The sequence below is a fragment of the Pelophylax lessonae genome, assembly GCF_965119305.1.
Source record: "Pelophylax lessonae genome assembly, chromosome: 1".
In the NCBI taxonomy this organism is placed as follows: domain Eukaryota; kingdom Metazoa; phylum Chordata; class Amphibia; order Anura; family Ranidae; genus Pelophylax; species Pelophylax lessonae.
Genome location: NC_138768.1, coordinates 181,021,075 through 181,048,786, shown reverse-complemented (window position 1 = coordinate 181,048,786; position 27,712 = coordinate 181,021,075). Strand labels below are relative to the sequence as shown.

The window sequence follows — 27,712 nt, the reverse complement described above, 5'->3', positions numbered from 1 at the left end:
TATTTTGGAATGCGTAGCTCTCATGAAATCCAAAATGAGCCAATATTTGGCATGACATTTCAAAATTTCTCACTTTCAACATTTGATATGTTATCTATATTATATTGTGAATAAAATATACGTTTATGAGATTTGTAAATGAGTCCATTCCTTTTTTACTCACAATTTGTACAGTGTCCCAACTTTTTTGGAATTGGGTTTGTACATGACCAAGCTGTACAGTCATGTGAAGAAGTGTAAACTCCGTGATCTTGTTGACTATTTTAGCATTCAGCCAAAAAATAAAATTTGTAAAAAATGAAATATACTATACTTTTCTGCACACAGCCTACCTTAAGGAAAAACATTACCATAGGCCCGTGATTGCAAAACTTGGAACCCCAGATGTTTTGGAACTACATTTCCCATGATGCTCATGCATTCTGCAGTGTATTTGAGCATCATAGGAAATGTAGTTCCAAAACATCTGGAGTGCCAAGGTTTGCTATCACTGCCATAGGGGTTTATTTATAAAGCTAGAGGGAGCAAAATCAGTCATACTTGTGCATAGAAACCAATCAGCTTCCAGGTTTTTTTTTGCCAAAGTTTAATTAAACAAGCTAAGGTTAGAAGCTGTGGAAAAGCTGTGGAAAAGCAGAAGTTTGACTGATTTTGAACTCTCTAGCTGTAGTAAATAAACCCATAGTGACTACTGAGCAATAAAAAACTGTTGTACAATAAAGCACGGAGAATGCAGGGGTGAGTAGTACATAATGTAGTTAGTGTGCAGGTGTTGAGAATGTCTTTATATATGTGATATGTACAATGTGTATGATAGCCATGCCCCCTGCAACTTCAGTTTTATCCTACTTAGGTGTAAGCAGGCACATCCTACCTGAGAGTGGCATCATTGCTACCCCATCACAGGAAGTTCCATCGGGTAGACTACACTGGCTGGAGTACTAGGTATTAAGGGGAGGCCATAGTCCTACTTTAACTATACTAGAGCAAATTCCTTGAGTGCATTCACAATGGTCCACCAAAACCTGGTATTCTTATTTAGGGTAAATGCTGGCTTGTTGTAATAAACATTAGCATTGTACCTCTTTATAGTGTATAGTAGAGATAGATTGAGACTTCTACTGCTGCTTCAGGAGCTATGGGATAAAAATTGTGTTAGAGGGAACTCTAGGGAGAAGCAGGCCACCATAACCTAAAGTAGTTCTAAAGCCAAAATGTTTTTTACCTTAGTGCATTACCTGCATTAGGGTAAAAAAAAATTCCAGTAGCTGTTCCCCCCCCTCCCTAAAAACTTGCCTGAAGTCTGTATTGATCCAGCACTGTGCCCATCTGCAGCAGCTCTTGTCGTCTCTCTCTCACAGCGGGAGCCAATGGCTCCTGCCGCTGTCAATCTCATCCTGTGAGGAGGGAGCAGGGAGTGTGGCCAAGCCACACCATGTGTGTCACACAGCCCGCAGCCTGGCCTGGGAGCTTGCCCAGAAAATAGGTGGAGCGGAGAGTACTGGCGGGGGACCCCAGAGGAGAAGGTTTGGGGCCGCTCTATGCAATATCCTTGCACAGATCAGGTAATTATAGCATCTTTTTTTATTTTAGGTTAAAAAGCTGGAGACTTTAAGACTTTAATATCACTTTGAATATCAGTGTTTGCTGCAATGACAGTTTAAAACGAAATGTCTCTGACATTCACTGTGTTCCTGTAGCCACCAAATTAGACTCTTCCATTAATTTTCCCATGCTGGAAAAGGAAAATCTGATCTGGCAACAGTGAATGTCTGAAACAACTCTTTCCTCAGACACTTTGATAAATGAGCTCATCAGCAGATAGTATTTCATGTTTATCTAGTGTCTCAAAGGAGCCATTCAGATGCAAGCTTTCACTGGAAAATTAAAATTGGAAAATTAAAATTTGAATTGCAGTGAATCAATACATTATTGATTATACACCATTCTGGCTTAAGACACTGACATATCAGTTCCACTGCAGGATTATTGCTGTGATACTCTAAAAGTGTACAACATGCTTGTACTATGAACACAAATTATTGCTTGGCAGCAGGATTGCCTATTCAAAACTGGCCACCATCTAACGGTTGTAGTTTGCTTTCGTCTGCTAATCAATTTAGGGGGCTGGGGGTGTGGGAACCACAATGTGACAGTTTATTTAGACCAGAGACATGTTTAATGTTGTATGTGATGTATTTGTCTAGTATATCTCTGTGTTGTACTGAGCTGCAGTTACCTGGCATTGTCTGTTTTAGGTAAATTCTTTTGGCTATGATTATGATATCCGGGAATTTCCATCCTTTCTGTTTTACCTTCAGAGAAATCATTGTTTCTCATTCGTTTTTGACAGACACAGCTCCTGATATTCTTAACTATTGGGTATACTTCCCCCTACAGGAGTAGGACACCAGGCAGAAAAAAAGTCTGGCTACACCTATGGGCAGTCTCAGGGGGTAAACTCCCTCTCTCTGATATAAATACGCAGTTTTTTTTCTGCTTCGTCAGGAGTAAGGACCTAGTTCCTTGCTGGGATCTCTGGTCCTGGCAAATTTTTTCTTTTTCTATAGAATTTTTTTTTCTCCTGAGATCTGCAATCAACTGCCGGACTGGGTGACGGGCTGGATAATCTAGATCCCGCGGTCACCCCAGTCTGGCCAGTGAGCACGCGCAGCTGGACGACGGCTGGCCTGCAAGTTAAATGCCTCGCGAGGTCGCATACAACCGGGTCTCGGCCTGAGTCGCAGCGTTCCTTATGGCCGACAGCCCCCCATTTCGATGCAGACGGGTTCTGTCTGGAGCGGTGCCCACCCAGTTCATGGTATGGTGAGTAGCTGTCCCCCCTATCCCCCTGGAGGGTTTTGGGGTGGATGTGGGCCCCTCCTTGGGACGGTCTGATCCCCTGGGTTTCCCTCCCTCCCGAATTGTCCCAGTTCCGATTTTTAGAGCGTTTTCAGAGTTTTTACTCAAACCTGTTTACAGTTCCCAGGAAAGAAGGCAAAGTGTGTCCAATCCTTGACCTCAAGGCACTGAACTGCTTTGTGCGGGTGCAGAAGTTCTGAATGGAGTCAATTCAGACGGTGGTTGCATCCCTGCGTCAGGGGGATTTCCTTGCTTCTATCGACAAAAAGGATGCCTACCTTCACATTCCAATATGTGCCAGTCACCAGCACTTGCTCCTCTCCCACGGCAAAGCGGAGATTATTAGTTTGTGGCGTTACCCTTTGGTCTCGCTTCCGCTCCTGTGGTCTTCACAAAAGCGTTAGCCCCGGTGCTAGCTTTGTTACGCCAACAGGGGATCACGGGACTGGGCTACTTGGACGATCACCTTTTGCGAGCGGAGTCTCCTACTGCTTTGGTGGAAAACCTGGAGATCACAATACGAACTCTGTGGGAGTTCGGCTGGAGTCTGAATTTTCAGAAGTCTGCCCTGGTTCTGTCCACAAAGCTGGACTATCTGGGCCTGACTCTGGACTCTGTCTTAGCCAGAGTGCTCCTTCCTCTGGACAAACTCCAGAAATTGCAGGCTGCAATTCATCTACTGCTGTCCAGCAGATGGTCATCCCTCCGGACTTACATGCTGGTGCTTTACTTTCGAAGGCGGTTCCATTTGCACAGTTACCTACGAGGGCTCTGGCCAAATGGGACAAGACTCCACAGTCTCTGGACAATCAGATCTGGCTGAGTCGGGTAACAAAGGAGTCCCTGATATGGTGGCTTTGTTCTCCAGTGCTTTGGCTGGGCAAATCCTTCCTCCCCTTGTATTGCACAGTAGTCACCACGGATACCAGCCTGTCCAGCTGGGGAAGCATCCTCAGCAAGCATTCTGCTCAGGGGATGTGGACACTGGAAGAGTCCAGACTACCGATCAATGTCTTGGAACTCTGAGTGATCAAGACTGTGCCTGGACAATTGGATGAATCGTCTTCAGGGATGTCCAGTGTGCATTCAGTTGGACAATGCCACGGTCGTGGCTTATGTCACTCACCAAGGGGGCACAAAATGTGTCCTGGTGGCTCTGGAGGTAGCCGACATTCTAAGGTGGGCAGAACGGTTCTTTCCAGCCCTCCCTCCTATACACATTCCAGGGATGGAAAACTGGCAGGAGGATTACCTCAGTCGGCAGGCATTGGACCAAGGGGAGTGGTCCCTTTATCTGGAGGTGTTTCATCAGTTGTGTATCCGGTGGTGCATCCCTGAGGTGGATCTGTTGGTGTCTCGGTTCAAGAGAAAGGTGCAGAGGTTTGTAGCTCAGTCAAGGGATCCTCTGGCAGACACCACAGATACGCTGGAGGCCCCCTTGGGGCCAGGATCATCTGATTTACACCTTCCCTCCTCTCAAGCTTCTGCCAAGACTTATCTATGTAGAAGGGATTCCAGTCATCTTGGTGGCTCGTACGTGGAAGACATACATTGTGTGGTGTGAGTCTCTTGGGGTCCATCCTCTGTCCTTCTTGGTGGTTTAAATGTTCAACTTCCTTCAACGGGGGGTTGAAAAAAATTGGCCTTGAATACCATCAAGGGCCAGGTGTCAGCTTTGGTGGTCTTCTTTCAATGACCTTTGGCCATGCACTCTCTGGTGGATACCTTTCTTCAGGGTCTCCGACGTTTGGTTCCTCCAGTGTGGTCTCCATTGCCGCCTTTGGACTCAATTTGGTGCTTTCGGCCCTCCTGAACCTGCCATTTGAGAATCTCCGGGAGATTCCCCTGCTTACACTGTCCCAGAAGGTGGCCTTTTTGGTGGCTATCACCTCTGTGTGCAGGGTGTTGGAACTGGCCGCGTTATCCTGTCGTTTACTTTACCTGGTGATTCACAGAAATAAAGTCGTTCTTCGCCCCTGTCCTTCGTTCTTTCCAAAGTTTGTCTCTGACTTTCATTTGAATGAAGACATTGTGTTGCCTTCCCTGTGTCCCAGGCCTAAACATCCATAGAAAATTGCTTTGCATGCTGTGAATGTGGTCTGGGCAATTAGGGTGTACCTGGCAGCTACAGAGTCTTCCAGGAAGTCAGACTCACTATTTGTGCCCATGGATGGGCCTTGTAAAGGGTTATCCGCTACATCTGAGACCTTTTCAGATGGATCAGACAGACAGTGATTTAGGCCTATTCCATCAAGGGTCAGGTTCCTCCTTGCCTGTTTGGGCACACTCTACTCGGGCGCTTAGTGCCTCCTGTGCCTTCCGTCATCAGGTGTCAGTGACGAAGGTTTGTAAGACGGCATCCTGGTCGTCGGTGCACACTTTGACAAAGTTTTATAAAGTGGATGTGTTGGCATCTGTGGATGCTTCTTGTGGCTGCAATGTTTTGCAGGCTTCTGTTGAGAGGACCTGATGTTTTTTTTCAGGTGGGCTCCAGTTGTTTTGGTTGAGCTCCTGTTGCCTGGTTGGCTACTTTTTAGGCTTAGGAATTTCTGTGCTGTTCCCACCCATCATGTTTAACACTGCTTTGTGATGTCCCAATGGTTAAGAATATCAAGAGCTGTGTCCATTAGTGAACAAAAGAGAAAATCCGACTTTTGACTTACCGTAAAATCCCTTTCTCTGATGTTCATTAACGGACACAGCACCCACCCCTCTGTGTAGTTGTTTTTTTTTTTTTTTTTTTATCTATGTTTTCATTGTGTGGTTGTAATTCTTCTGGCACTGCTTGTAACAAAACTGAGTACCTATAGCAGGGAGAGGGAGTATACCCCCTGGGACTGCCCATAGGCGTAGCCAGACTTTTTTTCTGCCTAGTGTCCTACTCCTTTAGGGGGCTGTTAAACCCAGTGGTTAAGAATATCAGGAGCTGTGTCCGTCAATGAACATCAGAGAAATGGATTTTACGGTAAGTCAAAAATCCCATTTTTCCTTGTGAAATTTGATGAGATTGTATACTACTTTTTAGTTATTGTGTACAATAAGACATTTATACAAATCAATTGCTTTTCTGCACTTTACTGAATGATGTAAGACTAACGATGATATTTTTGCTTTATTTACTTTCAGCTGGCCCTCCATTTACCCTGTATTTTGGTGTTAAGTTCTATGCAGAGGATCCATGTAAACTAAAAGAAGAGATAACCAGGTAAATTACACAGATATTCTAATATTTTATGAAAATGTTTAGTAACATATTTTGCTTCATCTGTGAAGGTCAGATACTATGTAATTTAACCAGTTCAGGACCGGTAGGATTTGCCCCTTATAGACCAAGCCATTTTTTGCGATTCGGCACTGCGTTACTTTAACGGAAAATTGCGCGGTCGTGCGACGCTGTACCAAAATAAAATTGATGTCCTTCTTTTCCCACAAATAGAGCTTTCTTTTGGTGGTATTTGATCACCTGTGCGATTTTTTTTTTTTTTTTTTTTTGCGCTATAAACAAAAAAAGAGCGTCAATTCTGAAAAAAAAGAAAACAATATTTTTCACTTTCTGCTATATAACATTCCAAAAATTAAAAATCTAATTTCTCTATCGCTCATTGACAGACGTAGTCTTCTTGATTCTCAAGAGCTGGGTTATGTTGTCTCCGCAGGAGTAGGACTAGGCAGAATGACAAAACGTTCTGGCTCCACCCTAGGGGCAGTCCCTGAGGGTATATCCTCCCTCTCTCTGCTACAGGGAATCAGTTTTTTTCTGTCTAGTCAGGAGTAAGGACCTAAGTTCCTTGCTGGGATCTTTTGGTCCTGGCAAGACTTTTTTTTCTTTAAGAAAAATACATTTTTTAGGTAGTTTTCTCCAGTGTTTTTTTCCTGTGAGATCTTCAAGCAAAAATGCCGGACTGGGCGACACTTGTGGTCACCCCAGCCGGCCTACGAGCGCGCGCAGACCATGGCATTGCGCTTGGTCGGCCGCGACATATTCAAGTAAGTATGCGGGGCCGGGCGACGGGCTGGATGTTGAGATCCAGTGGTCACCCCGGTTTCTGCCTAAGAGCGCGTGCAGACCAGTGCGCTGAGTCGGCCGCGACGGAGTCCCAGCAAATGGACTGACTTTGCGAGTTAAAAGCTCGCTTGGACGCCAGGTACCAGAGAGTCGAGGCGTCCACAAACCCCCACCCCGGTGGAGAGGGTATTGTGAAGAGAGGGTGCCTGTCGGTTCGGTATGGTGAGTAAACGTTCCCTTTTTTCCTCATTATGAGGCAGTATATATTATGGGCCCCTCCATATATGGTCAGTATATATCTGATACTTACAAGTCCCCCTTGTAATACAGCATGTGTTTGTGGGAAGTGGACTTGGTTCAAGAGCTAACACTCTACCCAGCAGACTGTAAATTACAGCAGACATAGGAGGTATAATCCTACCTTATGTGCAGTGTATCTCTGTAGATCCATATGTCACCTCTTAGCAGAGTGCAGGTGGATGTGCTGGGAAGACGATATCGGCGGTCCGCCGCCATTTTGCCGTAGACCGAATGCATGTATGTCCTCAGGTCACGCCGGCCGCCATGTTTTTGGAGTCTTATGTCTCTTCTATGGGGGCGGCCATGTTTTGTGAGCCCAGCTACCTCGTGGAGGGCTGGGAACGCCGGAAGGCGTACACAGGGGGCGGAGCCACGCCTTCTGCCCGGGAAAAAAGCAAGCAGCTCCTTCCAGTCTGTGTAAGACAGACGCTGACTGCAGTTTGTTGGAAACTGCACTTCATCGGTTGGTGAGCCTTGGGGGTCCCTCTCTCTCTCTCTGGGATCGAGAAGCAGGTACTCTGAGGGGCGCTATTGCGCTAGGGGGAGACACACAAAAAAAAAAAAAAAAAAAAAGAAAAAGTTTTTTTGTTTTTGCTGGCAAAGGTGTCCTGTATTAACATGGACCCTGCCACTCATGTATCTCCTCCGGATCCCCTCGAGGGGTCTGCGGGATCCTCCAGCACCCCATTGACAATTGAATCTTTGTCAGCTATTATGGAAACTTTTGTGTCCCGGGTGGAAGTGGCTTGTCAGGGACAGGGCGCAAGAAAGCGACCCCCGCCTAACCCCTTATTATCTGAAACTTCGGATTCAGACTCTGAGCCTATTTCTGCAGTTGCAGGTACTTCATCTGGTATTGGTGTCTCGGGTCCTGTCTCTTCAGACAGTGAGGAGGATGTTTCGGCATCCGCCATAGCCCGAGAGGAAGCGTTGGTAAACGCACTCATTGTATCTGTTCAAGAGACTTTAAGGTTACAGGGTACTCCATCGGAAATAGCTGAAACTGAGATCCCTTTTGGGACTAAAAAGTGCATCAAAGTGGCGAAGGTTTTTCCATTGCCCAAATGTTTTGGCAATCCAATCGAAGAAGAATGGCGTCTGCCAAAACGCACTTTTAATATTTCTAAACGCATTGACAGGCGTTATCCGTTTGAGGAAACCCTTATTAAGAAATGGACAGAACCACCTGTGGTGGATTCACCTATTGCTAGATTGAATAAAGCCACGGTTATTCCTTTAGAAGACGCTCCGTCTTTTAAAGATCCAGTGGATCGCAAGATAGAAGCTATGTCTCGCACCATGTTTTCCTTGATTGGATCAGCTTTCAGACCAATAATTGCTATTGGTCTGGTTTCGCAGGCTGTAACTGAATGGACCAAGTGGTTACGCCGGGACTTAGAAGAAGTCCCTCAGGCGGTATCAGATTTGTTGGAACAAATGATACAGGGGTTACAGTTTGTATGTGATGCAGCGTTAGACGCCACTCCATTAATGGCGCGAGCATCAGTCTCAGCAGTGGTTCTCAGGCGTACACTGTGGCTAAAAGGTTGGTTAGCCGACCAAGGTTCCAAAAAAGCATTGGCTAATATCCCCTTTTCAGGAGAGCGTCTATTTGGAGCCAACTTAGATGAGATCATTAAGGATCTCACCGGTGGAAAAAGCACCTTTTTACCGCAAAATTTTAAAGGTAGAGGAACTCGTCAAAGACGAGGGCCTTCTTTTTCTGCTCACAAGAGGTTTTTTCGTCCAGCGGGTGAAAAAACTAAGTCCTCCAAAGCTCCTACAGGAGGCGTCAGGGGTCGTTGGTCGGGCAAGCAAAAGCCCGCCCCCTCCAGACCTGAAGATAAACCATCCAAAGCCTGAAGGTGCGCCCCCACCCATAACTGGGGTGGGGGGACGTCTTCGCCGGTTCCCGGATCCATGGCTTTCCAGAATCCCGGACAATTGGGTTTGCGAAGTCATAAGGTCAGGGTACAAGATCGAGTTTCGATCTCTCCCACCGGCGCGATTCTTCCCTTCCAATATCCGTTTATCCGCAGATCGTTTAGAAGATCTGAGGAGAGCAGTCACAGATTTACTACAACAAGGAGTGGTAGTCCACGTTCCTTGGACAGAACGGTTTCAGGGGTTTTATTCAAACCTGTTTACAATACCCAGGAAAGAGGGCAAAGTGCGTCCAATTCTGGATTTAAGAGCACTCAATTCTTTCGTCAACATAAGAAGATTCAGAATGGAGTCCATTCGCACGGTAGCAGCCTTCCTGCATCCAGGGGATGTCCTAGCGTCCATAGACATCAAGGACGCCTATCTTCACATTCCCATTTTCGCAGGACATCAGCGTTTTCTACGCTTTTCCGTAGAGGAGAACCACTATCAGTTTGTGGCGTTACCTTTCGGTCTCGCCACGGCTCCGCGGGTCTTCACAAAGGTGTTGGCCCCAATGTTGGCACTTCTGCGCCAAAGAGGTATATCGATTCTAGGTTACCTAGACGATCTTCTGCTTCATGCAGAGTCTCCTCAGACCTTGCTACAAAACATAGAAATTACTATGATTTCTTTACAGGAATTCGGGTGGCTGGTGAACCAGCAAAAGTCATTTCTGGTTCCCACCCAGAGGCTCGAATATCTGGGTCTAATTCTAGACACAGTCAGGACGAGAGTTTTCCTTCCGGTAGGGAAACTTCGAAAGATTCAATCAGCAGTCCAGTTGTTACTGTCCAACAGCTGGTCTTCCCTTCGGACGTGCATGAGGGTTCTGGGGTTGATGGTGGCTTCATTCGAAGCAGTCCCATTTGCCCAGTCCCATACCCGAATTCTTCAGCAAGAGATTCTTCTCAGATGGAATCAGAATCCGGAATCCCTGGACAATCAGATACGATTGAGCAAACAGACCAGAGAGTCTCTGGTTTGGTGGCTTCGGTCTCCAATGCTCAGCCAGGGAAAGTCATTTCTGCCAATATATTGGACGATAGTGACCACGGATGCCAGTCTATCCGGATGGGGAGGAATTCTTGGTCAGTTATCTGTCCAGGGACTTTGGTCCCCGGAAGAATCCAGGTTACCGATAAATGTATTGGAACTGAGAGCGATCAGACTTTGTCTGATTCACTGGACCGAGCAGCTCCAGGGCAGCCCGGTTCGGATCCAGTCGGACAATGCCACGGCCGTGGCTTATGTCAATCATCAGGGGGGCACCAAGAGTGTCCGAGCGGCCAAAGAAGTGGCTTGCATTCTTCGCTGGGCGGAACGATTTGTTCCAACAATCTCTGCGGTGTTCATTCCGGGGGTGGAGAATTGGCAGGCAGATTATCTCAGCCGTCAGACCCTGGATCAGGGGGAATGGTCCCTCCATCCAGACGTTTTCCACCAGTTGTGCCTACGGTGGGGCACCCCGGATGTGGATCTGTTGGCATCACGATTCAACAGGAAAGTTCAGAGATTCGTGGCTCGCTCCATCCTCTAGCAGAAACCGCAGACGCACTGATCGCCCCGTGGGGGCAATACCAGCTAATATATGCCTTCCCTCCTCTCGCGTTACTGCCAAGACTTCTTCGCAGGGTAGAGGAGGAAGGAATCCCAGTAATCCTGGTAGCTCCGGACTGGCCTCGTCGAGCTTGGTACGCCGACATGGTCAGACTGGTGGCGGACGTCCCATGGAGACTTCCTCTCAGGGAGGATCTACTGTCTCAGGGACCGATCTTCCATCCTGCTTTACGATCGCTGGCTTTAACGGCCTGGCTATTGAGACCCAGGTGCTGAAGGACAAAGGTTTGTCAGCTTCAGTTATTCCTACTCTAGTTGAAGCAAGGAAAGCGACTTCCAGAAAGATTTATCATCGCACATGGAAGTCCTACATTGCATGGTGTGAACCTTTGGGGTTCCGTCCTCGGTCTTATTCGATTAGTCGAATATTGGCTTTTCTGCAACAAGGGGTTGAGCAGAAACTGGCCTTGAGTACTATCAAGGGTCAGGTCTCAGCATTAGCCATCTTCTTTCAGAAGCCTTTGGCTACTCATTCCTTGGTGCGGAATTTCATCCAGGGGGTGCGACATCTGGCTCCGCCAGTGCACGCGCCGTTACCCCCCTGGGATCTTAATCTAGTGTTGTCGGTTCTTCAGAAACCTCCCTTTGAAGATATTAGGGAGATTCCTCTACCCACGTTGTCCCAGAAGGTGGCCTTCTTGGTGGCTATTACTTCTGCACGCAGGGTGTCAGAACTGGCCGCATTATCTTGTCGTTCACCATATCTGGTGGTTCATAGAGATAAGGTGGTTCTTCGTCCGAATCCATCCTTCCTACCAAAAGTGGTTTCAGAATTTCATCTGAATGAAGAAATTGTATTACCTTCCCTGTGTCCTAAGCCCAGTCATCCTCGGGAATTTGCTTTGCACTCCTTGGATGTGGTCCGGGCGATCAGGGTATACTTGAAAACGACAGACTCGTTTCGCAAGACGGATTCACTTTTTGTGATCCCAGATGGACCCAAAAAGGGGTTGCCTGCATCTGCCGCGACCATTTCCAGATGGATCAGACAGACGGTAGTGCAGGCTTATTCTATTAAGGGTCGGGAGCCCCCGTTCCCTGTTAAGGCGCACTCCACTCGGGCACTTAGTGCGTCATGGGCCTTTCGCCATCAGGCGTCAGTGGTCCAGGTGTGCAAGGCGGCTACCTGGTCGTCGGTGCATACCTTCTCTAAACATTATAAAGTTGATGTAATGGCATCGTCTGATGCCTCATTTGGCCGCAAGGTTTTGCAGGCCGCAATTTGAGGAGACCAGTGGTCTACCTCGAGGGTTTTTTTCCGTTGGAAAAATTTTTCTTTAGCCTCATTCTTTGTTTATAATGAGCCTTTAAAACTTCTAGTTTGGCACCGGTTGGGCCTTCTAGATTGGATTTGATTTTGTCAATCCCACCCCTCATTTATGGCACTGCTTCTGGATGTCCCAGCTCTTGAGAATCAAGAAGACTACGTCTGTCAATGAGCGATAGAGAAAAATGGATTTTTGTAAGAACTTACCGTAAAATCCTTTTCTCTTAAGCTCATTGACAGACGTAGTACCCGCCCCTCTATCATTGAGTTGGGTTGGGTTAAATTCTCTGTACTGCTTTAAACAGAACTGATTCCCTGTAGCAGAGAGAGGGAGGATATACCCTCAGGGACTGCCCCTAGGGTGGAGCCAGAACGTTTTGTCATTCTGCCTAGTCCTACTCCTGCGGAGACAACATAACCCAGCTCTTGAGAATCAAGAAGACTACGTCTGTCAATGAGCTTAAGAGAAAAGGATTTTACGGTAAGTTCTTACAAAAATCCATTTTTTTTTCATCTATTTAGGCCAATTTTTTTTCTGCTACATATTTTTGGTAAGCGTATTTTGATTTGTTTGCGCAAAAGTCATCGCGTCTACAAACTAGGGGAAAGATTTACTTCATTTTTATTTTTATTTTTTTTTACTAGTAATGGTGGTGATCTGCGATTTTTAGCAGGACTGCAACGTTGCGGTGGACAGACTGGACCCCTAACTGATCTTTTTGACACTTTTGGGGGGACCTGTGACATTACTACAGTAATCAGTGTTAAAAATATGCACTTACTGTAATAATGACACTGGCAGGGAAGGGGTTAACCTAGTGGGTGATCAAGGGGCTAAATGTAAGCTTAGGGGAGTGTTTACTAATTGTGGGGGGAGGGGCTTGTGAAATGACCATAGAGACCTGTGAGCCTATATGGAAGGATCACAGGCGCTCTGTGATCATTTCAGAGAGAAGAATGGTCGGCTGTGTTTACAACAGCTGACCGTTCTCTCTCAGCAGGGAGCGATTGCAGGTGGCCGGCGGCAATTGGTGCCACCAGCCCCGTGCATCAGTATCCCCGCTGCCTAGTAGGGGCGGGAGCGCGCTGCGGGCGGCATTCGCTCACCCCCCAGCACCACGCGCATGACCGACGTAGTACTACGTTGGTTCGTGCAGCCGAGCCAGCCTGCCGCAGTTAAACTGCGGCGGGCGGTTGGCAAGTGGATAAAAATAAATACGGTTTTACTGTAAACCACCCTATCTAAAAAATGTACTGGACATGTTCAAATGGTCCGTTAAAACAAAAAAAAAAAAATCTTAAACATAGGCACTAAATTTAGAAGCAAATAGACATTTCATGCAGTCATTCAGCACACATGCGTGATGAGTAATTATGAGTTGATACAAAATAACTGAGTAACTAATCTGATAGCTCCCTTGGTTTTGACCCTGATTACACCAAGGTTTGTACAATAGGGGATCCGGGGAATTTTTTATTTTCTTATTTTGCCCATGTTATCCTGTTAACCAACAGGGAGAAATTAGCAACCAAAGGTTGACAGATGTGCATTTAGGCCAGATGTCCTATGTTTTCTTGTTTGTAAATCACAGGCTGATTGGATTTTATGGTGATCTTGTCTCGCAGGTCATCCTGCCTAATGATAATTTAATACTTACATAATTATAGAGTACCATTTATTTATTTCAGGCACTTCCAACAATATAGTGCCTTCAATTTACGCAGCGCTTTACATATATATTGTACATTCACATCAGTCCCTACCCTCAAGGAATACCTTGGAATACCCAGGAATACCACCTTTCTTGCATAGTTAATTGATTCCAATAAACAGATTTGATGGTGCCCCAATCAACAAATTTCAATGAAAGGGAAGAGTTGTACCTTGTAAATATCTTTAATACGAATAGTTATGAACATGGGTTAGATGAAAGGTATGTAGTTGAACTACCCTTTAAAAATTGGCAGTATTACCTTTACAGTAAAATTCACAACTGCCCACATGTAAAGTCTAAGTAAAGGCAACATTTTTTTTTTCTTTGGACAGAGTGGAGATACATTAGAACACCTGTCCGTTTTTATTGCTGTCTGTTCCCCTGTTAAGGAGATTCACCCTCTCTTTTTGTCTTGTTTATCATTATCATTGAAAGTAAAAGAAAATCCCAAGTTTTGGGTTGTCCCCAGAAAAGTAATAGAGGCGAAATCTTCCAATGGGGACACTAGTTCTAATGACCTGGAGGTCCCCAAGGAATTCCCTTAATTTGCATGGAATTCCTTTCACTTCCTGTTTGGCTATGGGACAGGAAGTGAAGGGAAATCTCCACAATGGGACACAGATGGCAAAAATAAATCTGACAGTGGTCATAACCCTCCCTTGCTCTATCCAAAATTGAAAACAAAACGTTTTGCCCTATAGTTCTGCTTTAGGTGAACATAAAAAAACCCACTGATTCCATTGTAGTCTTATAAATACACCTTGTACTTATTTCTATTACATTTTATGTCATTTGGAAGCTTTGATTATTTCAACTTTTTTTTATCTCTTACAAATATTTTCAAATTTGAAATATGGAATAATCTTTGCAATTATATAAGTTAATGGTCATATTTACTTTTTATTTACTTTTGTATTATGTACATTGTTTATATATGTTGAAGAGGACACTTTTTTCTTCTAGGTATCAGTTCTTTCTGCAGGTTAAGCAAGATGTTTTGCAAGGTCGTTTACCCTGTCCGTTTAACATTGCTGCTCAGCTTGGAGCCTATGCCATCCAGTGTAAGTACCTCTAAAAAGAAAATTACCATGGTAACTTAGAAAACATGTATAAACTTCATGCTCGTGTGGTTACCTGTTTACTGCAAAAATATCAGAACTTCATATTATGTTAGGCTGTCAAACTTTTAAAAGCATAGCATATAATTGTAAAATATAGCATATTTTAAAGCAGTAGTTCTCAACTCCGGTCCTCAGGACCCACTAACAGGCCAAATTTTAAGTATCACCTTGGGGAGATGCAGACTAGAATACTGCATTTACTGAGCAGCAAAATATATCACCTGTGATGTATTTCAGTTATCTTGCAAACCTGGCCTGTTAGTGGGTCCTGAGGCCCGGAGTTGAGAAACACTGATTTAAAGGCTAAGATTTGTTTTGTTCTATTAAATCAGCACAAGGAACATAATTTACAGTTATTGAGAAATGTCACTTTTGCTGTTGCCAGGTGTGATACTGTAAATCCGAACTCTTGTGCCCCCCCCCCCATCCTTTCTGCAATCTTCTTTACTGTTATGGGGGTTCTGTGAACTCCCTATGTAATGGAGGTGACAATATCGCAGACCTTATACCCAAGATCAACTGCTGTATTCCAGGTTCAGAAGCTGGAAACTGGTGCTCTGGCTATGGTATTCAACTTCTAAGGCATTAAGTCCATAACATATAGCCAGCCACTTTGTGTACGCTTGGCAAAAACTTTATTTTGGCTACTGTAGAGTGACACAGTATCCAATGTGTTTGGGCTCACACAGCCTAATGGAGATGAGGAGAGGATGAAGTGTTTGTAGTCCAAATCAGGAGAGCAGCCTACAGCGACAACACCTCTTCTCCACAGATACAGTTTGTTAAGTGAGCATCACTCAACAAAGCAACACCTTAGGATAGAAAGCATGTTACTGGCTGCATCACCAGGTGAAAAAAAAAGAAAAAAAGACATAAAAAAGGAAACTAATGCAGCCACTACATCTAAGGTCTGGTAAGCTGCTTGAAAATGCTCTTTTCACAGCTTCTTTTTCATCATATTACCTTTCCAAACCAACAGATGCAATAATATAGAGGTTGGATGAAATGTTTAGTGTAGTATAATACTGCTGTAGTTAAAGCAGAATTCAACAGGCCAGCAGTATAACAAGAGCTGTACTATCTGACATGAATTAAAGTATAGATATTGAAGAACAAAGAAGTTAACCTGATGGAGCATACGTCTCATTATCAGAAATGTGAAAATATCCTTCAACCTGGAGTTCCTCTTTTTATATTCTGAAATTTTGTTTCAGGTAGGTCTGTACTCAAGACCAAGATGGGGAACTGAGAAGGAAAGAGGGATTTAGTTCAAATTAGGGACAGTTGGAATGTATGTCTTACCTAAACCATGTTCCCCCATGTTTTGGTTGTCTTGCAAATATTTCCAGGTATGGGACTGTGGGGCATGTACAGCATCCTGCACTGTAGTACAGGCCAAAATGTTGTCCTGTGGGACAGCTAGCTTACCCTGTAAAATTTAAAGGGCTCAAGTTGCGAATCTTGGTGGTTAGGAAACGATATAAGGGTATGTTATGTAGGTTTATGAATGATTAGCAATTTGGTGAGCATGCCTGTATACCGTTGTGGGTGCAAGCATCTATTTAATCTAGTAGACAAGGGACTACAAAAAATGGGAATTTTTTTTTGATTTCTAGCATCCACTAACTTACACAAGTCAAGCTAACGAATTCCATCTACAAACAAGTTTATTAGTTTCATAAAAAACATATAGAGTGCATCCATCAAAAACAAATTCACATATGTATAATAAACATTTACTTATATATTAGCTATCACATATAACCAGCACAATATAGCATTTCTTTGTCCAAGGGTTTACATGTTTCGTGACATAAAGCCACTTTCTCAGGACCCAAGTTATGCAGGAGCTTTTGCTGGTTGATACAGAAAGCTTTTGTAAGCGCAGTCTACAATAAATCCTATGTATATTCATATGTAGGAGAAACACACTGCTTTGTTGTATGGGAAACTAATTTTAAGTAACTTGATAAAGACTGATATTGTGCTAAACTCAGATTTGTTTAAAATTGCAATTCATATACTAATAATATATATTTGCAGTACTTACATATGATTTTTTACAGATTGTGTTTAAGCAAGCTTTCTGTACCAATCAGAAAAAGCTGCATATCCTTCATCCTGAAGAAGCGGTTCTATGCCATAAAAACAACCTTTTCAACACAAAGGAACCCTTGAAATAACGGTCTAAGGGAACCCCTGATAAAAATTACTTTATCTACATCTCATGATATATTCGTGTGATGGTCAGTGGGAAGAATGCTCCTTACACTGGGAATATTAGGAAGACTTATCCCCTTATTGATGGCTAAAAACATAAATGATGTCAGTGGTAACTTATGTAATAGGCAAAAATTGCTCATTGCTCAAGGAAACCCTAGCAACCCTTGTTGAGAAACCCTGGCATAGACTCTTGGACAAAGGCTATAATGTGCTGGTTATATGTGATAACTAAATAGATAATGTACCATGTAGATTTTGTTTTATATATTTGTAAGGGATTATTTTGGTGGATGCCCTCTACATGTTTTACGTGTTCTTTTAAACGAATGAACCATTGTTTTAGATGGAATTTGATTTATTTTAGATAGAGTTTGATTTATGTATGTTTGCAGATTCTAGAAATCAAAGTCTCATTTTTTGAGGTCACTTATCTATGTAGCTTTATGCTTAATTTTTAATTTGTCCTCATACTGATTTACTTTATAGCTTTCTGGATCTCCTGCTCAGCTGTAATATGTGACTGAGCAGAACGTTGGTTGCAGCCCATGTCACCTGTCATCTGCTGAAGCAATGGAGGATCCAGCATGGACAAGGTGACCGTACTTAAAGCTTAGTGTGTTTGGGACAGAGTGGTAGACCTGGGCATTAGAACTGAGATCACCCAGTGAATTTAAAAGAAGGACTCTACTATGTAGAATAGGTAAAGTATCCACATAATTGAAAACCATAGGACTTTTAGCAAAACAGCAACAAATTCTCTTGCTTTTTTTCTATCCACACCAGCATGGATTTCAGCTCCTGTATGACCACTCGTCTTCCCCTTCATGTTGTGCAGTTAAGCAGATCTGATGTATTATTATTATTATTATTTCAGGTACTTATATAGCGTTGTCAATTTACGCAGCGCTTTACATATACATTACACATTCACATCAGTCCCTGACCTCAAGGAGCGTACAATCTAAGGGGAAAAATGTTAAATTCCAGCTTTCATGATAAAATTAAGAGGAACATTTTTTTTACAGAAGATGTGTTTAATCCTTTTACTTACAGATTTCAGTTAAACCTCAGTTTTTAAAAATGTTTAACTTACAATAGTAACTTACAATGTGTACAGGTAAAGAAGGTTTTAAATGTGTAATTGCCCCCAGCCCGTTTAATATAATACAAATCTAGGAACTGGTCATACCATCCTGCTCTACGTTGCTTTCCTCTGGGAATAAAAGTCTAAATATGCTGTCATATTCTTTCCTCAGACAATACAGCTTAGCTAGGTGGTTGAAGGGACACAAACATGAGGAATTTCAATGAGGATAGGACTCTCCTGCATCAGATAACCAAAAGCGACAGATTTATGTGGGCAGAAAGTAGCTGGAAAATACAATCTGTCTTTGAAAGAGAGCAAACAAACATACAATAGGGAGCAAATACAAATAACCAACTTCCATTTTATCTGGAATCTTTCCCTTCAAACTATCATTGAGGTACCTTCACCCAAAAAGAAAAGCTAGAGTTCTATAGTGTGAAAGGAAGGATCCTTCAAAAGAAGATTTAAAACACGGAACTTTCTCTTCTCTCAGACTCGACTATAATACAATTCCAGCCTTCTAACCTTCTTCAATCGTAAAGCTTTTTCTTCAAATAAATAGAACTTTGAAGCTGTGTTTTTATCTTCCACAAACAACTTTCCAGTGCATCTCCCGCAAATAATGCTAAAATGTCAATCCACGAGATAGTACAAATCTAGCCTAAGAAACGCTGAAAACAGCACCTGCACATTTTCATCACTTTATATATTTTTTTTTATTGAGGTAGGAAGGAATGATAAGCATAGGTATTGTAAGCTCTAGCCGCCTAACATTTATCAAGATATTGAAGAGTGCTTACCTTTATCCTTTAAAAAAATGCATTTTATTTTTGAGAAGGACGACATTTTGTTTGTTTTGGCCAGAGCTGACTGGCCTATACCTTCACGTCAAAGAATGTATTTATGAAAAGTTTTCAGAGCTATCCATCCAGTGAAACTGATTGTTCATTCATTCTGTGGGGGCAAAACTAAATGTTATTAGGCGATTTTCTCTTCAGGTCCATTATTAGCGAATAGAGTTAATCAGGAAATTGCTGCATTACGACCACTAGATAAGGCTGACAGTCATAGTAAATATTTATTTGAAATTTCCTCTAAACACTTTGAGATTGGATCTGTATAATAGCAATGATATATTCAAGTTGAACTACCATTGGAGATACTTTGATTTTTAAATATTCTTACAGTGCAGCACAACCAAAAACCACCATAAAAAGTAATAGAATAAAAATATAATAAATAATAAAAATGTGTGTGTCTTCAATCAAAGTCCCTTTAAATCCGCAATACATAAAAATACCCCCCAACAAAGTCCATGGGTAAAAAAAAAAAAAAAAAAAATTGCAATGTAAAGAGTTATCCACCGCAGTGTTCTTCAATCACCTAATGACACCAAAAAGGGCACACCGCCACCGGCTGGAAAACCTGGTCACCACACAGATGAGATCAATCAGCTTTGTATTTAGACACTCCTGCAATCTCCTGCTACGGGTCCCCTCTCCTGGCATCTGGCTCTGCAGGCTTCTGTTACTGCTCTGCGTACCTCATGCAAGTACAAAGGCAGACTACATAGTGCTCTCCATTTGAACAAAGTTTATTAAAAGCCCCCATATAAAAAACACTTACAAAATGTAAAATCAAAAGCTCTTGTAATCACATTCTCATTCGTCTGCTACTGAAGAAGCCCAATGAATGGGCGACACGAATATAGGAGGGAGGGGCTGAGCCCGTGATGTCACGCAGCCACTGAGATCTGTGCGGAGTGGTGAGCAGACGAATGTGAATGTGATTACAAGCGCTTTTGATTTTACTTTTTAGAATTAATCCTTTATGTACTCCAGAACTCTGCTTGCAACACACTCCAGAACTTTGCACTTTGTAAGCAGTATAATCCTGATCTCTGCACTCTGTACGTAGTATAATCCTGAACTCTGCACTCTGTACGTAGCATAATCCTGAACTCTGCACTCTGTACTTGGCATAATCCTGAACTCTGCACTCTGTACATAGCATAATCCAAAACTTTTCACCTTGTACGTAGCATAATCCTGAACTCTGCACTGTACTTAACGCAGTCCTGAATCCTGCACTCTGTAAGTGGAGCTCCCATAAACCCTGCACTTGAGTTATTACTTAACTTCTTACTAAAATCATTAATAATCAAATACAGAGGCAATTATTTATTATGATAAAGATTAGATACATAATCTTACAGATACAACTGGCCCTTTGAGGGCAACCATACTGCTAATCTGGCCCGCAAATAAATTGAGTTTGATACCCCTGCTATAGAGTGTCACTTAAGTCCACTGAGGCTGCTGACATCACATCCAAGATAGCAGCCTCAGGGCTTTTAGGTGTCCGCACATGGAAGGCTTTTACAGGTAAATACCATGCATAAAATATGTAAAGTGCACATATAACTGCATGGGAAGATTTTTCTTCTGGAGACAGACCCCCGTCAATGCCTAAAAATGAAACCCACACAGACTCCAATGCAAACATTAGAACTAGTCATGTTTGTATTGCCTTCTCCTAATTTCCTGATACACATTGCGTTTGGTAATATTCTGTAATCTGATTTTACTTTTTATAAGTGTGCACTTTTTGGTGTTTTGGTTTTCCTGCCCAATGTAAAAACTATTTAGCTTATCAAAAACCAATTTAGGGTAAGAAGACTGGAGTTTGCAAAAAAAAAAAAAAAAAATCAAATTAATCCTTTTTCTACCTATTAGACCCCTGAAGTCTCCCCTGCCCTTCAAAGTGCAGATCATGCTTGTTTACCTGCTTACCTGGCAGCCAGAGAATGACAGCTCTGAAGGCAGAAGTGACAAAATGATTGTTACTTCCAGGTTCATTCATCCATCAGAGGAGATTGAGGAGGGGATGTTCCTCCATCTCCTCTGTGTGAAACCATCCTGGCTCCTTACTGGGGTCCTGGGAGGACAGGAAGAGCCTGGGAAGCACTACACGTGGCGGTGGGAGCAGGGACGCCCTTCACAGTGCTGCAAAAGGGATCAGGTGGCTGTGAAGCTGCCCAGATCAATTTTACAAAACAGCCAATTGCTGGCTGAAAAAAATGATACTAAGATCATGGCTGCAGCTGCTACTTGCTGACAGGCTGTATATATACACCACACAGCCAGCAAGTGCTTAAGTTTATTCTACTATGTACTTAGAAGTCTATTTCTTTAATTTGAGTGTCTGCGTTCAATCTAATCAGCTGATGCACTTGCAGAGTTGCAATAAAGAAAATTGCAGTGACTTTGGCATCCCTTAAGAGTGATTAACCCTTAGGGAGTATCTCACCAAAAATATAATTTCTTTTGTAGAGGATGCCTAAAATTTTATTTGTATCTTAGTGTAGACTTTTGGGAAAAATAGTCAAACAGACAAGCAGGAAATTATGTTTCTGGGGAAGTTCTGTATACCAACTGTGTACAGAAAACCTCCAGGTTGCCACATTGCATTGAATTTTACTGAAAATGACAGTGGCTGCAAATTGACAAGGAAAATTGTAAATTGTGTAAATTTTAATAAAATTACAATGTGGCTTGTATAGATAGCAATTGTATTTGCTATATTTTTTTTTGCTTTATTTGCCATATTTTTCTTTTCTCTAAAGTGCAGTTAAGTTTGGAAAATGTGAAATATTTTGTTTTAGTTTTTTGCAGACAGCGTTTCAAAATCACATTGATTTTATCTTCGATTTACTGTCTAGGTAATTGGTGTATCATCATACCATTTTCTTTCATTTTTATTTGTAGCACAGAAATGACTTCTTTACCTTACAGACAAAATGACAGTATATGTTCATTTTCTCCCACAGCAGTTATTAAAGTGAACTCAATTTACCAAATGATGCTTTTGTCGCTTCTTTTGGCTTTGTTTTATATTCACTGTTCACCCAATTGTCATGGCAGCTGCTTTGTTTGTACAGCTCTCTGTTCCGTACTGAGGTGATTTTATGTGAAAAAAGGTGCTAATGGAGACATCCCAATTTCCTATTATCAGTTCTGCAACATGCTCTTTGAAGAGGCCTGCAGGCAGTGTGTGTGTTTTTCCTGGAAATGATAACACTGAATAATGTTCAAAAATTAATTGTATCGTCTGTCTGTTCTAGCGGAACTCGGTGACTATGATCCATTTAAGAACACTGCGGGATATGTATCGGAATACCGCTTTGTGCCTGACCAGAAAGAAGACCTGGAAGATGCTATTGAACGAATACAAAAAACGTTAATGTAAGTGCTTCAGCATTTCTACCAGTTTATTGTCTATCTGTAATGTTTGAGCTTTGGTAAAAGTGTGGAATTATCATTATGCTATGTATTTCTATGCTATTGTCATACAGTACATCTATTTCCCATTATTTAGGACTGTTGTTATTTACCTTCAACCACCAGTCAGATTCCCACTGAGGTTCCAAATGCCATTTTCATATTTAAAGGAGAAGTATGGCCAAAGCTCTTTTGGCCGCTCTAGACTCTGGAAAGATCCCGTGCCATATTTTCATGATCCATCCAGATGCTTGAACATCAGCTGGCTCAGCCTCTCAGCATGCCATGCCTAATATGCACATATGTCAAACACAAGGCCTATGAGCTGATTCTATCCCACCAGACCACATCATGTGGCCCTCCCACCCAGTTTCTCAGCTGGAACATGGTAGAACTCTGTTCCGGCACCTACAGTTCTCACGCTCTGCTCCCTGATGTCTCTTGTAAACAAATAAGCCTTGTGTGTTTACAAGGGCAGCTTTGCTCTTGATGGCTCCCAGGACTCCAACAGATCCCTGCAGGCACTCACACCGGGGCATGGTGGGGACAGAATCTGAAGGTGGAGCCGCCTGCACTGGTACTCAGGCCGCCTACAAAGTGAAGTACGAGAGCCAGGCCAGGTAGGAGAGTAGAGCTGAAACATTTGGGGGGGGGGGTAAGGGCTGTGGAGGTGTGAAGGGAGATGTGTGCAGAGGTGGAGAATGGGGGAGAATGGTGCAGAGGTCAGAGGTGAGAAGGAGGGGTGGAAATTAGATTTGAACAATCTGTGCTGCACACTGTCCATAGTGCACTTCTCAACCCTGCACTTCGTACACAGCACACCCCTGAAATCTGTAATGTAGTGTACTCCTAAACTCTGTACGTAATGCACTCCTGAACTCTGCACTCTGTAAGTAATGTACTCCAGAACTCTGCTTGCAACACACTCCAGAACTTTGCGCTTTGTAAGCAGTATAATCCTGATCTCTGCACTCTGTACGTAGTATAATCCTGAACTCTGCACTCTGTACGTAGCATAATCCTGAACTCTGCACTCTGTACATAGCATAATCCAAAACTTTGCACCTTGTACGTAGCATAATCCTGAACTCTGCACTGTACTTAACGCAGTCCTGAATCCTGCACTCTGTAAGTGGAGCTCCCATAAACCCTGCACTCGAGTTATTACTTAACTTCTTACTAAAATCATTAATAATCAAATACAGAGGCAATTATTTATTATGATAAAGATTAGATACATAATCTTACAGATACAACTGGCCCTTTGAGGGCAACCATACTGCTAATCTGGCCCGCAAATAAATTGAGTTTGATACCCCTGCTATAGAGTGTCACTTAAGTCCACTGAGGCTGCTGACATCACATCCAAGATAGCAGCCTCAGGGCTTTTAGGTGTCCGCACATGGAAGGCCTTTACAGGTAAATACCATGCATAAAATATGTAAAGTGCACATATAACTGCATGGGAAGATTTTTCTTCTGGAGACAGACCCCCGTCAATGCCTAAAAATGAAACCCACACAGACTCCAATGCAAACATTAGAACTAGTCATGTTTGTATTGCCTTCTCCTAATTTCCTGATACACATTGCGTTTGGTAATATTCTGTAATCTGCTGAGCAGTGTTGATATGTGCTCACTGTTGCATAACCTTGACTTGCTGGTTTTAATTTGGCCATTTTATGACACCCACAGAAAGACTTGGTGTTTCAGATTTATTAGCCTTTAACATGGATGTATAGAAAACAAGCTAATGTGTTGACACAAGTTTATGAGGAGTGGAGGTCATTGGCCCTAAACCTATAAAGAAGGATACAAAGAGGTATAGCCATTTGTTTTAAGTTGGAATTTTCTAACATTCAGAACTGTTAGGTGTTCAAGTTAGCTATTTTCTACAGGGCTCTGACTACATGTTTTTAACGTTACCATGTTTTTTTTCCCTACAGTGTATGAGCAGTGCTTTTAAAATTAGGTTTGAAGATATTGTGGGAGGTCTTTCTGGTATGGCTGCCTAGAGGTAGGGTTGACGCACTTGGAGTTCAGCCAGTTGTCTGTTTTATTGCTAAGTCAAAGCACATCAGACACTTTTTTCAAGCCGCTTGGCCTTTTCTGTTAGCCTTATGTGGTCTGAAATCTTTTGATTTCAGCTTGATGCACATAAACCAGCCTACGTATGGGTAGGTCATTGGGTCACAAGCCTTACTGTGCCTACATAGGGTACAATTTCCAAATACAAATAATGGACAATATACATAAAACAGCAATATGCTGTTAAGCGTAAATGGCTATATAATCATTTATTCTGTAAAACGAGCAGCTCTGTGCTGAGAACACAAAGGCAAATAAATTGTAATTTGTATGGCTCTACCCGCTATTCAAAAATGAGGAATAAACCTTTTATACCATGATGTAATAATTCCAATAGCAGCCCAGGCAGCTGCTATGGGTTCTGGTGGTGGAAGAGGGCTGTATTAGGAGGGCTGTTGAAGCAATTCATCCCTGACTATCATTAAGGACTTCAGAGGTTGCTGCTGCAGAGGTTGCAGGCTTTGCAGTAAGAAGAATTTGTTTGGCTGTCTTGGTAGTGTTGATTTATTGCCCTTAGAGCTTCTGGTCATCCTGGCTAGAACTGAATTTAACCCTGTGGGGGGATTTATTAAAACTGGCGCACACAGAATTTGGTGCAGCTGTGCACAGTAGGCAATTCGCTTCTAACTTCAGCGTATTTAAGCAAGCTTTGGCAATAAAACCTAGAAGCTGATTGGTTACTGATTTGTGGCTGATTTGTGTGTACCAGTTTTCCAGTAAATTTCCCCCATTAAATTTTCCCCATTCCCCCATTATGCCTACAACAGTCTTCCTTAGGTTTTAGATATCCCAAAGTGCCCCATAAACTTAAAACTGACAGATTTTTTTTTCTAGTTAGTTATTTAGTTATTTAGTAATTGATTGCAGAAGTATTAACACTTATGTCATAATAAAAACATTTCAATGGTCCTTTTTATCACTACTACTTTTTTATTTTTACTGATGCCTACTCCACCTCTTTCAGCACTTGCTTGCTGTGGCAGTGGAAGGGGTGGTAGAGCTTAGAAATGACACTGGGGTTGATTTACTAAAACTGGAGAGTGCAAAATGTGATGCAGCTCTGCATAGAAACCAACCAGCTTCCACGTTTTTTTTTTTTTTTTTTTTTTAGCTTAATTGAACATACTGAAGTTAGAAACTGGCTACCATGCACAGCTGCACCAGATTTTGCATTCCCCAGTTTCTAGTAACCCAACCCCACTGAGTCCTTGAGATGCTCAAAAATGATAAGCCACTTTGGACAGTGTAGTTAGCTGGAACATTGATTTAAAAAAGTTATTTCCCTGCCCTGAAGTCCCCTACTTTCCTGACAACTTTTGTCCACAGCTCTGGTCCCTAATAGTGTACAGACCAGTGATGGTGAACCTATGGCATGCATGCCACAGCTGGCATGCAGAGCCCTCCCATGCTGAAGCTTGAAATTGGCTACCTTTGCGAGCTAAGTCTCCAGATCGCTACTCGGGTCACATAACCTCTAGCCGGGCCGCCAGTGATTGGTGCGCTGAGACAGACACGGGTGGATTGAAAACCCCAAAGTGTGTAGTCCGGTAATCGAAGGTAGAGGGAGATCCTCCGCCATGTCCTCCGATCGGGAGCTTTACTACAGCTGATCCCAATCACCGCACTCAGCTGACAGCCATCAAAAGCTCTATATAATGGGTGGGCGGAGAAGGAAGAGGCAGTGCTGTGCTTGGTGGAGAGTGTGCACTGGTAACGACACTATGGTGTATGGAGATTTACCATGTAAGTGACTTTGGTTCTATAATCTGATGCTGGACGGATGGGTGTAGTCTGAGCAGTGCTAAGTGTCACTGCTGCCCCTGGAGGATGAGGATTACTGGGGGCTCAGAGTGAGGAGCACAGGTTAGAGGGAAGGGGGGGCTGCACCTGCCCTGAGAGGGGAAGGTGGGGACTCCTAGAGGGGCCATTACTGTAGCGGACCGTGTGTGATCTCCTCCCGGGGATGGGATCTATGGTGGGGTGAGCAGAGTTATGTTCCCCTCCTCCTCTAGACACAGTCACATGACCTCTCACGCTGCTCTGTACACCTGTTGCAGTTTGGGCACTCAGGCTCAAAAAGGTCTGCCATCACTGGTATAGACTATGCTAACAGCTCTCCTGCTACTTGTCCCTGATTTTGGATGCTTCAAGAAATGACCGTTGGGAGATTACCGGGAGGGCCCTGAAAAATGTTGCTATGAAGCTATATGATCTGTAGCTGCACCCCCCGCCTTTATATTTTGGATTTTTGAATAAATTTAAATATGTAGACACCTGTTGTTTCAAGAGGATTATGTTGTATTTCATGCTGATTTAACAAAGAACATTTTGGTTTTCTTTTAAAGTGGTTGTAAATCCTTGCATGTACCCAGTGAAGTGACTGGCCTCAGGTAATACACAAAGATAGAACAAATCCTCCTGCATAAGTTGTATCTACCTACAGTATCTGCAGTCTTCTTTTCTCTACATCTGTACGAAGTGCTGCATTTATAAAGGTTGTCTGAGAGTTCAGAAAAAAAGGGGTGGAGAGCTGAAGTTACACTCTGCAGAGCTTAGTGAGGAGAGTTCTGAGAGCTGATTGGCGGAAAATAGACACACCCCTTCACACAACACACAGGAACAGAGCTGAGGCTGTCCATGAGCTAAAGCTGCCTCCCCTATCACCATTTTTCTCTTGGTGTCAGAAAAACTTGTCAAAAGTGATTCATGCTGATAGCAGAGGAATGAAGCAGCAGACAGAAATGACACTTAGTGCTCTTAATTGAGACAAGTCCACACTATAGGGGAATATGCTTTGTTCATATTTCATGTCTGAGGTTTACAACCACTTTAAGTTCAGCTCATAATTTGTCTTCTTATTCTGCCTCAAAATAACCGTAATTCTTAGATGATGGAAAGCAGAAAGTCCTTTCTGGCGCTGGTTAAACTTGGATAAACTAAGATAGTGATAAGCCTTAAAAATGCCAACCTGGCTAGTGAGTTCTTTCACTTCCAATTCATTTGTGGCTACTTTAGGCCACATTTTAGCAAATCTTTCTTTGGACTTACGACTGCGATACATGCAGTAAAGGCTGGGGAATGTCTGAAGACTGGTCAAACTTGAAATCACTAGTCTCTAGATATGTTACAGTTTGGCTAGCCGTTCCTTTGAACATACCCTTGCCAGATCTGAGATTTTAGTCTTTAGTGGTAGTGGTGTAATTCTGAAATGATGAGGCTT

The 27,712-nt window shown here is 43.0% G+C and overlaps 1 protein-coding gene across 1 annotated transcript in view; it reads left to right on the top strand.

The window, feature by feature from the left end:
• EPB41L4A (erythrocyte membrane protein band 4.1 like 4A) overlaps positions 1-27,712 on the top strand; it is a 445,595-nt gene that overhangs the window by 211,996 nt on the left and 205,887 nt on the right. The window contains exons 4-6 of the mRNA XM_082243130.1: positions 5,989-6,067; positions 14,657-14,754; positions 22,248-22,368. Coding sequence (XP_082099256.1) covers positions 5,989-6,067; positions 14,657-14,754; positions 22,248-22,368 — 298 coding nt within the window. The remainder of the gene's footprint in view (positions 1-5,988; positions 6,068-14,656; positions 14,755-22,247; positions 22,369-27,712) is intronic.